The sequence below is a fragment of the Acyrthosiphon pisum genome, chromosome X (assembly GCF_005508785.2).
Source record: "Acyrthosiphon pisum isolate AL4f chromosome X, pea_aphid_22Mar2018_4r6ur, whole genome shotgun sequence".
NCBI classification, from domain to species: Eukaryota; Metazoa; Arthropoda; class Insecta; order Hemiptera; family Aphididae; genus Acyrthosiphon; species Acyrthosiphon pisum.
The window spans coordinates 4400435-4415434 of record NC_042493.1 but is presented as its reverse complement, the minus strand read 5'-3'; the positions used below and the strand labels follow the sequence as shown (position 1 = coordinate 4415434).

The following is a 15000-nucleotide window of genomic DNA, read 5'->3' as shown; positions in this document are numbered from 1 at the left end:
ATTTTTAAATTTTAGCTGCCTTACCACTACGCGGCGACATGTATTTTTTTTCCCACCAGGAACTGTTCAGTCGAAACGTGGCGTATGGTGAGTACGTTCCAACGCCCACCCGGCTAAGTCCCCTTTTGACCGCGGCGGTGGCCATGCACCCGTGCTGGACGTCACTGCGCCCTTCATCGACTTTTAAGAGGACGTGATATCCGCATGTGTTGTCTCCGTCTTACATGTGCGTAACATACCAAATATTACACTCGGTAGAACATGTGTAGCTCCGTTGATTTTAAAATAAGAGCGTGTTGGCCCCTAATAAAATCAAAAGGTAGGATTATTATCTAGGCAACCTCATGGGTTTTTTATTACATTTTAATTTTAAAATGAGTTATAAGTATTTTAAGATATACAAATAATTTACAATTTTAAAATACTCATAACTTGCTTTAAAATTAAAATATAATAAAAAGCCCATGAGGTTGCCGAGATAATAATCTTACCTTTCGATTTTATATGAGATCAACGCGCGGGAGTGTGTATACAAAATATTGATGTCATAATATCGTCTAATCTATTATGTCTTATTAGTGATTTCCACTTTGAACAATATTATAATAATATGATTTAACTCTAAAGTATCAAAGTTATACCAAGTTTGTCGTATTCTACCTATGGTGGATTGATATAAACAATTAATACAAAATCCTAACCTAACCTAACTGTACTAAAATCAGATGAATAAACGCAAACGCATTAAAAAAAATCATTCAAATCGGGCTAACCATTTAGGAGGAGTTCAGTCACAACACACGTACAGTAGAATTATTACGCTTAGCAACACATTCTGCGATTTATTTTTATATCATATAACATGTCCGATTAACCAATAGCAGCCAATATAATATAATGCACTGTTGTATTTTTGACATACAGATTTGAGATTTCCTACCTTTCCGGTGGATTTTCCTAAAATTTCGTAAAAACCTTCTACTGGCAGTTATAAACATCTTAAAAAAATTTGAGCCAAATCGGACCAGCCGTTCTCGATTGATAAATTGTTATAAATTATTATCTAAATTTTTATATATATAGATATATTATATTGTATATACGTATGTAAATGTGAGTAAGAATGTGATATCGTACTATGTATAATCAATGCTATTATGTTTAAGAAATAATATTTTATATTCCTAGTGTTGTACCTACATTGCCTACACAACACGCCGTGTAACACACGAAAAGTTAATAAATAACCAGACCATATTTAAATATTATAAAGAACAACTAGACGTCCAGAACATTGGTTCAAATGTAGGTAACTAACAAAAAAATTTGTGAAGTACTATAAGTATTATTTTTTCAAAATTAAAATTGGTCTCGTGGAAGTTAATTTATTTTTCCGTCTCTTATTGTTGTAAATGCACAATTAATAATATTATTTTTATATTAAATATTATAAGTAAAGTTAGTATATTGTTTTCAATTTAATAAATTATTTTAACAACAAAATGTTCAGTATTTCATCTTCACAATATCCCCTTCCCCCTCCCGTGCATTATCTAAATCCCCCCTGAACCACTGATCTAGCTAGTACGGTATGTTGTACTAATTTTTGCAAGACATTGCATATCTGATTTTTTAACCGTTATAATATTATATTGTATCTATATTATTGTCGTTAACGTATAAGTAAGTCAAAACCGAGAGATCGCATAAAACTGTGTCGGTGTGAAATGTGAATAGGAATATAAGATTATGGTGTAAATAGTTTAGGGACAGATTGGAATTTCGGACCAGCCCGGGAATATACTTTTTTACTAGCCCACTATTTGTTGGGAGATGGAGGGAAACTGGCAAGTGTACCATACTGAAAATATTCATATTTTTAGTATTTTAAAGGGTAGTCTACTGTAATCAGTGTTATTATAAAATCAACCTTTAACAATAAATTATAGTAATAAAAATAATAATAATAGAATAACAATAGTATTACCTACATATAAATGTTACATAATAAAATGTTAGTAATTTTATATTTTTTATTATCAGTTTTACTGTATCTATATAAAAAATAATGAAAATACAATTACAATATATTATTCAATCGTACTTGATACCATTTAAAAGTAACACATATGATACGTGACTGTGATAAATCCTTGTACTAAATTATTGATTTTGAGTGATTTTAGTCAGCTTAAAACAAATACTTGCTTATATTGCTATCATTACTCTAAAAATAAATCTATAATTATTATACTAGGATGGGTATTAATGGGAGTTAAAAAGTTTAAGTTAAGTTAAAAACTGAGTTAAAAAAAAACATTAATTTTACCAGCCTTGTTATTAAATCGATAAATCATAATTAATACTTATTTATAAATATTATCAATAATTTTTAAAATTATCAGTTGAATATCACACTAAAATTGTTTAATGTATATTTTCATATTAAAAAAATTAAGTAGGTATCTATTGCATTAAATATTTTGCAAAATATGTTGTTTCTCTCATTCTCTACCAATAAAATAAATTGTAGATTATTGTACTTTGTACAGTAACAGTTTAATATTTTTAATTAATAATATATTATTATTATAATGACAAAGTTCAGCTAATACTCACTTCGCTATTCTGAGACTTGAAAAATAATTTAATGCTTTTAGAAGCCTTTGCTTCTAAAAGTAGTATTTTTTAATTTTTGTCTCGAATTTTTTCAGCTCCTCCTGATCCAGGAATTACTATTGTAATATAAAAAATTTTATGAATTATTCCTAGTTAAGTACTTAGTAATTGAATTGTAAAATTAACCAAATTGTGCTGAACTGCTGACTGCCAAGTGCTGATATCGAGGTTTTGAATAACGATTGATATTTAAATATAAATAATATAAATTTCAAATAAAAATATTCTTATTAGATATTCATATTAACGAACCGCATCCGACTTGTATCGTCAAAATTCGTCGTCATTACCCACAACCCACCGGCCCATCTGATCGACGACAACCCGAATAACCAATTATTCATAGATTTTATTGTCCACGGAAGTTGATTTTTTGATTACAGTTCTTGTTATTACTTATTGATAATTAATATTATTATTCAATTTCTGTTATAGACGTTATATACTTGTATTACGTTTTACGTTATAATATTATAGACTGTTATTACGTAATATCATTGAAAGAATAATCTATAATCAATGGTAATATTTAGATAATATTTAAGTCTACCTACTATTTACTATTTGGTACGCGGCCCATCGGGAATTTACCGATTTCCCTGTGGCCCAATAATTCATCCCTGAAGTAGTTTAAAATTGATCTAAATATTTTGAACATTTTATTGATACTCCTATAGGTTTAAAGTTATCAGACAAATATATTTTAATAGTATCAAGAATATCGTGAATGTGTCAGTCATATTTCCTGGCTTAGGTTCTCATGGAAACAAATAATAATATAAATGCGCTTGTTTTATTGGTTGAAAATGTAATGTTTTTTATTTATATATTCATTAAATACAATGAAAATAATACCTACATTTTATATTTATATTTCAATTTTGAAATACTATTTAAATTACTGAGAGGCTTAAAATTATTAAATAATTCCGAATTAAATGAAAATGCCATATTGTCCGATGAATATGCTGTAGGTATACAACTGTATACTGATGATACACGTTTGAAGCACAGATAGGTGAATCGGAAGGACATCGGAACTGACCTTTCACTTACAACATATTTCAATAAAATAGAAGTACTCCGGTTGCAACAAATGCATTACATGCTAACAAAAGACAACACGAAACCTATATATGGATAAGTTAAATTGTATACAGTTCATGAATTTTTCTTAAGGGCTGAGAAACGTTTATGGCGTAGATAACATATATATGTCTACTATGTTCCGAAACGAACAAGGAATACTTGACTGGGCCCGAGTTCGTCGATGTTGTAAAAAGATACCTACGCGACTTGATTCACGTTTGCTTCAAAGTCTACACGGAGATGATCAGGTCACCAAAATATATTTAAAAAAGAGGACGTGTTACTCATAGGCCGTAATGACCAGAAAAACAGCATGGAAATATGAAAATTAGTTAAAATGAGGAAATACCATCAGAGTTTTATAAATTCGCCATGTCTGAAGTGGACAAGAATTGAGATAATAGAACATAACTGTAAAACTACCGTAAAGCTGGGTACGAAAATATCGCTTGGTTACAGTTCTTGGGGAGAAATCTTACCGGCGTGCTCCAAAAAAGAGACATTTATGACGCTGGAAGGATTTTTCACAAGAACTGTAACTAATCTATATTTTTTTGCACTGATTTACGATAGTCTTTCAGTGATATTCTATTATCACGACCCTTGTCCACCTCAGCCATCACACAACCGACGAAACTTAAATCGTACTCTTAGCTCTATAATGACTACTTTACATATTTTCAAGCTATTTCTTCTGGCACAACTCACTTTGAATAATTCCTTTAAATTCTTTAAAGAATATGGCCCAATAAAATGTCTATGTCCAGATCATATAAAACTGAAGTATTTAAGTTTATTTTATATGATTATATTGTAATGTAATTCGATTGTTATGAATAAAAATTAAAACAGAAATAAAACCAAAAAGAAAATGCATTAAAAACTTGTTAACACATATGGCTTTAATAAAAAAAAAAATACAAGTTATAAACTAAGTTATGTATTTTATTTGGTACTAGTGTAAATACACTTTGTCATGTTGTATCAAAATTTGAATTTAAGTATTAATAATACATATTTTTCCAATAACTTTGATTCAACTCCTTAATTTTGCTAAATTAGTATAAAATAGTTGACAGATTTCAAAATTCAAATTTACAATATACCTCCATATTTTCTAGTCCGTAGTTTTAAATTATATTTTAGTAAAAGTTTCTGAGAATGAGTATCCGCGTGGAGACAATGCCGTATTATATTATATCTTTGTGTGTATCGGATCACACGTCTACAGTCAGCCAAAAGTTTGACGTCGGTGATAAGGTTTGGACGGTTTGGTGATATAGACTTTATAATGTTGGTTTCATTAATTCAGTGGCTCAATGCTATTTGGCGGTCTCGTTTCGAAGTCTAAAAGTTTTTGAAAACTGAGTGTGAGCGTCTAGCTATAACTGTCATGACCCATTTAAATCGATACCTGAACGGTCAAATACGGTGCTTTTTTTATACCTATATGAAAAGTATAAAGTCCAACGCCGCGTTTGATTGTATATCAAGTCAGCCATCACTGGTGTAAAACGAAATGAGCTGGGAAATCGCACCTACCACAGATTGGGTACTTCGTATGTCAATTTCCATAATATTTTTTCAGAATTATTTTGAAAATGTTTAAGGAATTTTTTAACTTTTGACCTGATATAGCACTAACTATGTCCAGAAACCACCATCCATGTTGAAGATTGAAGCATTTTTATTGAACCTTATGATCTACATGAACTACATCACAAAACAAAACTACTGTCCAAATTTCATACTCATAGCTTCAGCGGTTCCAGCTAGGAGATGATGAATCTCTCAGGACAAGTAATTTTATATGTATATAGATATAGATATAGATAAACGTTGTACATATTTTTAAAAAATTATTTGCAAAAAGGATATATTCGGCTCCAATTAAAATACAAATAATTTGTAGGTTCCTACGTATCCAGTTCTACCTTCTTTTAAATTTTTAGAAGCTATCTACGGCCTCTGTAGCCATTGAACGAAACAATATGTATTTGATAAAATTGGTTCAATAATAATAATAATAATATATTGTTTACAAAGCAGAGAAAAAAATGTATGTATATAAATTATAAAATGTTATAATAATATAAACATATTTATTATTTATATTTTTTTAATATCATTATATTTTTATAGACTCGAGTCTAAATAAATTAAATTAAATTAAATAATACAAAGTTTTTGTATCGCATATTATTATATTATTGTAATATTGTGCTATATTTGATCAATGAGTTTGTTTTCTAATATGAATTTAAATAGTTACACAATGTTGTTTGGCTCTGTACCTAAAATTAGTTAAAACTTCAACAAGGTAGTTAGAGATTCCCAATTCACACCTCTGCTTTCGCAGATGAAAAAAATGGAAGTAGCATAATCTATTTAGAAGGGAATAAAGGATTTAAGTACATATTTTAGGAAGAATGTGGCTCCCCGAATAGAGTAAGTGTTTTAACGATAGTGAGCCTGGGAAGATTGAATTTTTTTAATTTTAAATATGAGAGAGCTGGGAGACTTTTAGTAAAAATTATACTCCAAACATTTTCACCTTGGTTTTATCATTGATGATCTGGATTCTAATGTTGACAGTGATATTTTTTTTATCTTATTTTGGTTAAATATTATGAGATTAGTTTTTTTAGGGGCTAAACGGAAACCAAACATTTTTTACGTTTAAATTAGACTGTTTGCTGAATTATACTGGGTGTATTTTATGTCATTGTACGCGGGGTTTTCTAACGATTATGGATCGATGACATAGAATTTCGTTAAAACGAAAAAAGACGTGTTTCTTTATTTTTAACAGGCAATTTTTTTATAACAATTTATAACGCAGGTGTACCAAAAAGAGCAAAAACAACTTTATTTTTAATTAAACTTTATTGATAAAGCTTTTTTTTGTGAAAATTTTGATAGCCAAATAATCAATTTTGGTTCGCTAGTTTATTAACTATGATCCTCTAAAGTTAAGTAAAATATGCACTAATACTTACAATTGAAATAATTAGTATAGATTTACCTAATTTACAAGGGGTAAATAATATTTTCTTTTAACTATCTTTTTATACACTTAAGTAGATAATCGGTAATCTAATGGCAGACTCAAAAAAAAAACATGAACAAAATTGTTGGCAAACATAGTTCATTATTTTTATTTTAACATACAATCATCAAAATCAGTATTATTATTTTTATTTGTTATTATAGGTAATAGGTAATATATATAGGTATTCGTAATTAATTACTTCACTGTTACTTTTCTTACAATATCATAAATTTGGATTCTTTATTAGGTGGCTAAAGTAAAATAGTAAATTGGTAAGTGGTATTCGATTGTTGTCATTAATGTCTTAGGTATGGGGATTAAAAAAAATTGTGTAATGAAAAAAGTGCAATGTTTTGTGGTGCTCTTCTCGTAGTGGGATAAACTTGAAATTTGAACCATATAGGTTCCTTATATTGGTAGGTATCGCATGCAAAGTATGAATTTAAGAGTTGAAATTCATAGCCCTTCATATTTTTTAGTTTTGGACATTTATACTTTATTTCGTACTTTTCCTATCATACTTTTCTTACAATAGCATTAATTTGGATTCTTTATACCTAAGTCAATACCTACCTAATGGTATTTGATTCTTGTTATAATAATATTGGAAATCTGTAATTAACTCAGATTAAAAGTATGCCTAAGTTGGGTACAAACCTATATTGAAATTGACTATTTATCAAATTGTCTTGCAAATAGTTTATTTTAAATCACGATTATTAAATAATTCTTAAAGAATTTCAACTGCTAAATTCATACTTTGCTTGTGATACCTACCAATATAGGGAACTTATGGTTCAAATTTCAAGTTATAAAAGTTAGTTATAAGAAAAAATGATTTAGCTCTTGTAAATTAAACCTATACCAATTATTTCAATTAAAAGTATTAATGCATATATTTAACTAAACTTTAGTGGACCATAGTTAATAATATAGCGAATTAAAATTAATGATTTGACCATCAAAATGTTCAGAAAAAAAAGGAATCCATCAAAAAATATAGTTTGTTACCAATTTAAAAAATAAAGTTGATTTTGCTATTGGTACACCAGTGTGTTTAAAAATTTTGAAATTGTTTTAAAAAAAATTGCCTGTTAAAAATACAGAAACATGTCTTTTCGTTTTAATGAAATTCTATGTCATCGATCCATAATCGTTAACAAAAAACCCGCGTACATAAGATAATGACATAAGATACACTCTGTATACATAGGTACCATTACATTTCTGTACTGAACTTATTATTGTGTTTGTAAACTTGTGAATGTGCTACACTTTTAGGATAATTTTACTCAAACATATTATATGATATCCTGGGCTATATAACTTTTTGTGTCTGTCATCACTCATCATCTTTTAGGAAAAATAATTAAGGAAAACGGCAATTTTTACGCTTTTAATATTTTAATATAAATTTATAAATACATTTATTACGCTTTTAGTTTTTACGATTTTGGTTTTTAGTGAAACTTTAAAACAAAATACGGTTGGTACATGACATTTTGACTGAATTTTTACATAGGAATTTTCTATACACCATAACATTTTCAAAATATTTCGCTTTATTTTGAGCCATTTACGAACATTTTCGGTTTCCGATTTTTTTATTTTTTTTTCTATTTATAACAATACAATTTTATTTGTTGGGTAAATATGCTTGAAAATTGTATATATAAGGCTCCTAATATATAGTTTCAAAGACAGATGGAAAATATTAAACATCCATATTCACAATTTTTTTTTATAAGCATTTATAGTTCAAATATTGACAAAATACGTAAAATTCACAAAAATGTGAAAATTATATCGAGTTAGAAATTTATAAAAAATTTCTATTTAAATCTGAAAATGTAATACAAAATTTCTCATAAGTTTTTCTTAGACTTTTATCAAAAAAAAATGACTACAAGCAAATCAAATTACATTTTTATGAGTGTTTGAAATTCATATTTTTACAACATTTAATATTCACTCGATTTCTCACGTAACAATTTTCTTATTTTGTTATAATTAAAAAACGAATGACTGTAGATACTTGAAAATGTCACTGAATGTTTATATTAGTATTTTCTATATACGATAAAATTTTGAAAATAATTTGACTCTTTTTGAGCTGTTTCCGGAAATTGTCAGTTTTCAATTTTTTTTAGTTTTTTTTTTTAAATATCAATTAAGTTATATTTGTTGGGCCAAAAAGTGTAAAAAATTAATACAAGGCTCATAATAAATTGTTATAATAGCAGTTGAAAAATATTAAAAATACATAGGCACAATTTTTTTTTATACGCATTTAAAGATCGAATTTTGACAAAATGTATCAAATTTAAAATTGAATAATTATTTCGTAGTTAAAAATTTATAAAATGTACAACTTTTATATCTAAGGATTGAAAATTTAAAATAAAATTTCATGTAAATATGTCATACATAAATTACTTTATTCATAATAATAATTAATATTATCAAATATACTAGTAACGTCATAGGCTGACTGACCGTTTTCGCTCAGAATCGTTTTTCTTATACAATGATATTATATCATTGAATTCAAATTTAACTGAACACCATGGATGCATCCATTACACTGACCTACTTGTAATCTACTGTACAGTAGAGTGACACACACTTGCCCACTTTTTTTATACTTCAATATAATAGGTAAATCGTTTCAGTTTCATTATATGACGTTTGAACATTTTTGATGCTAGGAGTATTTTATTTTATTTTATTGTTTATGCTCCCTGAATTGTTTTTAGGTGCCTACTAGCCGACTACCTATTAAGGTGTGTAAGTACCTATACGGCTATACAGGTACTTAAAGATAGTGAACTGGAAGAACAGAATATTTATGTTACAGTTTGAAATAATAGATAAACAAAAAAAGTACATTATAAAAAAAAAATTTTTAAATAACAGATTGGATAATATAAATTACTGTCGATAAAATTGAATACCTACATATTGTGAAAACGATTGTAGTTTTATTTTAGTAATTTTATTTTATACCACTTATTATAAGTTATAACCAATACATTTTCTTAAATAATACATAATAATACATAATAAATAATACAGAATATTTATTAAATTTAGCAAGTTGACAGCAGAGGCGGTTTGAATGTATTATACTTAGTGGTGCAAGACAATATATAGACACCCACCCCAACCCCTCACTTCATCATAGAAATTATAAATAAATATTTTTTATAAGTTTTTTCATATACCTAATTTTCTTCAGTTAAGTTGTTTACACCTTTTTTATAATAACAATGATTCTTAACTTATATTCTTAACTCTACGCTATCAACAGTTTCAGCTACGATTATCATTTATCAAATATTATTGATCAGGTACTTACTTCATTACTTTATTCAACATCAAAATTAAGCATTGCGGTCAGCACATGCTCAACCAAGACCACCCCCCTAATATTGGTGGTGCACTGCACCAAAAACAGTATACTTACTCAAACCGCCTCTGGTTGACAGTATAAGGCATGTGGTTGTTGTATCGAGAAAATGGAAATGGTTTGGATTTTATTAAATTTTCTAAATATATAGTAAACTTATTTTCAGCATACAATTTCTTTCATAGTTAAGCAAATAAAGAGTGATATTTTTTTTACATAAACGCAATATCATGTTTACCTGTTGCCTCAGAAATTTAGAAATTATACCGAGATGATAAGTTAAATAACCTAACTAAACTTAAATATAGTTTATTTGTTTAAATAAGTTTCATTAAAATTAGCAATATAAATTTGTAATGTTTATGTATATTATATTTGTATATGGTACTTAACAAAACTAAAATAATGTATCATGTAGGTACCTAATATTTAGAATTTTTATATTATAATATATTTATATATGTATATAATTATATATATTTATGTTATTATTTATTACGTGACTTGAAAGAAAATTATCAATATAGATAAATTATAATTATAGTATTCAATTGGCGATGCACTTCAAGACGGAGCACCAGTCTTAACAATAAAATAAATAATATATTATTATTGTTAAGCGACCTCTCAAAAGGGGTTTGTGAAGTATCACATGCCAACAAAGTATAATGAGATCATTGTTTTCTTAGAAATACTTATAGTAATTAAACATTTTGATTCTACAAGTATCACTTGGACTTTTATCGCACGTTTAATAAACAAATACATTTTCAGTTATTTTTATTTTTTTTTTTTTAATTTTAAATTATTTTACTATATATGGTCCAACGCTATTAAGTTTAACTTAATAGTGTGTACGGTATTAAAGATATAAGTGCGTATAATATTATTATTAAAGAGGTGCATTATTGCAGGTTCGAAATCGTATTAACCAAGCATAACTATACAAAATGGGTAAGTTATATTTAGGATTTATCATTTTAATCGAACATCAAGGTAATAACACATTAAGTTTGAAGTGTTGAAAACATCAAAACACTACGAAACGGTATTTCTAAACATAACATTTCTTTATAAAATATGTTATATGATTATTGATCAACTATCGATAGTCTGTATGGTTATTTAAGTAATGATATGTACCAAAATATGTATGAGAACTTCAATGGTTCGAAATCGGTTAAACCTTTTGTCTATACACAATATTGAACACGATTTGTCAAAAAGTAGTGATATTGTAGACATTATTTTAAAAAGAATAAATCATTAATCTTACAAATATCGTTTAGTGTATAAAACATTTCCAAATTATATTCTGAAAAATATTTAACAACATTTTAGATTGCAAATGAAATATTATTTTAATCAATTTATCAATCAAAACTAAATGACTTGATTTTGGTAGTGTAATAAATTAATAAGTACTATATAGTACCTAGCCTGTCTTAGTAGAGGGACGGAGGATGTTCAATGTAATATTATGATTGTTAGGTCATAATATGGCCTTATATACGCAACTGATTAGGGCAGTAATGCAGTGTTATTCCATTAGCTAACTCATTTGAAAATCCAAAATGTGTAGTTTCTCTCTAGGGATTTCTTAGGTATCCGTCATACAACACCCGTTTTTGGTACACGCAGATCGTTTAGTTTTAAAACGTAACCTTTAGGTATAATAGATGCAAACTCAGATTTTATCCGTATTTCAGATAATGATTTATTTTATATCATTATCAATCATATGTGTGGGTATTTACTATATTTTAGAATAATATTATAAATATTATAGATATTATTCGTTTGCAAACACATAACAACTCAGTATAAAATATAAATGCACTATTACACTGTGTTAAGAAGTTTGTAGGGAACCCGCATAGAAATATACAAATCTTATCCACCATAAATGGGTTTCAATGACATAATATTATTACAAAACAAAATGTAGTAAACATAACTCATCCCATTGGTCGTTAATAATAATATAGGTACTTAGTATAATGTATTATAAATTATAAAAAATATCACGGGTTGGTGAACCTACATGTTATGAACATTTTGATTTAGATTGATATAATATATATAAATTTAAGTAGATTTAAGTAGATTTTAGTAGACTAATACGTGAACCGCTTGGACATTACAGGAATTTTCAATTTGGTATCATTAACGTTATTTGCTATCGGATCTTTTGCTGTACACGAACCGAAGTCAACAAATGAGGAAATTAATGTTAGAGGAAAGAAATGGGTAGTTTTGGTGGCTGGTTCAGATGGATGGAACAATTACAGACATCAGGTCTAAAAAAATATTTAAGTCGCTTATTATAATACATTGTTTTTCTCCTTAAGAAGACACCTACACACCCATATGCGTTGTCTCCATAAAATTATACGTTCAGCAGAACACGTGTTGCTCCGTTAGTTTAAAAATTAGAATGAATTGAACTATTATAAAATTTAGAAGTAAGAATATTACTAAAGCTTGAGCTTGAGCGTAATAATGGGTGTTCAGGTGTTCCGCAAGTCGGGTATCAGGGAAGAATAAGGTAGCTTTATAATAAATTATACCGATTGATTGTGGTAATACTCAATTTATGGAATTAGATAACACAGTGTCGTATGCAGGATTTTTCAATGTGTGTATGTGTGTGGGGGGGAGGGGCTTGAAAATTAATAATTTCTCCCAGTTGTCACAACTCACAACATTAGGTTTTAAAAATCAAATAGGTTCTTTCTTAGTTCTTACTCATATGAAACGTTAAACATACCTACCTACGAAAAAAAATATATTTAAAAAATAAACTTTTTACCATAAAAATAATGGGCAATAAAATACATCAGCTATACCTAATCCATATTAAGACGAATAAACTTCCTAGCTTGCTAGTTTTCTACAGTTGAAACTTTATCAAGTTATATAAAACAAAAAATAATAATAATAATAATACGGAAACACGGGGAGAAGAACTCGGCTTGTTTGCCCCCCATATGGTATTCGATTGCATCCAAAACCAGCACACATGTGATTTCGAGGGAAAAGGGCGATAAACAAAAACCATACACTCAATTGGCTTATTATAGGAACCTATAGCAAAACACTGCTCATTATTTTGAATCTAAAGACCAGATGTATTCCAGATGTATTCTGAACTGTTTGGTAGAAGCGCTAATTTTTGTTTTTTAAACTATGATATTCTTTTCACCCAAAATAAAAAAATGGTTTATGTTAACAAATAAGATGAAATCGTCATTGTAATTTGTAACATGTAAAAATAATATATTGAATTAGAATGTATATAATATTGTGATGAGTAGGTATCTATTTGGCTGACAAAAATTTCTTTTATATTTTATTACCTAAATAAATATTTAAAAAAAAAATAATATATTTTACATAATATACATTTTATTATTTTAATATATTACCTATATAATCATCCACTGTTAAGTAATTATACAGGTTTTAGTTTTTCGATTCAAGAACCTACTAAAGTGTGTAGATTTGTCATGTATTTTATCTGAAGTGTGAATTTTTTGGATTCAACGAGACATATTATATAAATATATAATACTATTATACCGCGTGTTTAATGCTAGTTATAACTTATAGAGTAAACAAATCTTCAATCCCATTTTGTCCATTTTGGTATTATGCATAATATACGTGTTTAATACCAGTTATTGATGAGTAAACAAATCATCAATTTCATTTTGCATTAGCTTACCTTATTAAATAGCTGCCTTAGATTATCAACATTTTGTTACACACTGTATAATGCACAGTCAGGCAAATGAGAATTTCGGTATACAGAGTGTAACAAAAATAACTGAAAAATGCGAACAACTACGAAATAAATTGTATTCTTATTAATATTACATTTTTAATATATTTTACAATAATCATAATTTATTAAACTAAAACGATTTATAGAATTTAAATTATTACATTTTGTCAGTTGTTACTATTGTTGCCGTTACACTCCGTTTATATGACTACAAATCTGAAATCAGTACCACTGTATTTAAACTTAAATCTAAATTTTAATCATGACGCATAATAACTAATAGGTAACAAAAAGTAATAATAATCAATAATTGAAATGGATACTAAAAAGTTAAATGGGTTAGGTAGTATAATATGTTTAATAGCTTTGTGTTTAAATACGTTCGAATTAATTATTACAATTAATATTATTCTATAGGCGGACATATGTCATGCATACCAAATAGTTAAAGAAAACGGAATACCACTAGAAAACATCATAACAATGATGGTGGATGACATTGCGTACAATTCAAGGTAAATTTTTTTGTACACTTTATAGTAAAATCTAATGTTAAATCAATAAAATACCGATGGACTAATTAAATGTACCTAAGTTGTTATTTTGGACTACCTACTCGACGTTCATAAGAATTGTATAATTGTTTTATAAAAAGGTGGGTAAGTGGATTTCGCTCTGCTGTACAGTAGGTTACAAGTGGGTCACTGTATAATGGATGGTATTAAATTTGAATTCAATGATATAATATCATTGTATAAGAAAAACGATTCTGAGCGGAGACGGTATGTTAGTCTAGGTATAAGACATAATATTATATTAGGTACCTATAATAAATTCCAAATTAATCATATCATAATATTTATTAGGTACTTATAACGCGTTATACATCAACAAAAAACCGTGGTACTATCATAGATATATAATAGTATACTTTAGAAGTTTCAAGTACCCACGAATAATATTATACAATCACAACAAAATAAC

At 27.6% G+C, this 15000-nt stretch overlaps 1 protein-coding gene across 2 annotated transcripts in view; it reads left to right on the top strand.

Annotated features, from left to right (window-relative positions):
• The first annotated feature begins 11038 nt into the window (after window positions 1-11038).
• LOC100159991 (legumain) overlaps window positions 11039-15000 on the top strand; it is a 521349-nt gene continuing 517387 nt past the window's right edge. For both annotated transcript variants that reach the window (XM_029485870.1, XM_008183424.3), the window contains exons 1-3: window positions 11039-11183; window positions 12376-12527; window positions 14434-14531. In XM_029485870.1, the coding sequence (XP_029341730.1) occupies window positions 11180-11183; window positions 12376-12527; window positions 14434-14531 (254 nt within the window). In that variant the 5' untranslated portion in view covers window positions 11039-11179. The remainder of the gene's footprint in view (window positions 11184-12375; window positions 12528-14433; window positions 14532-15000) is intronic.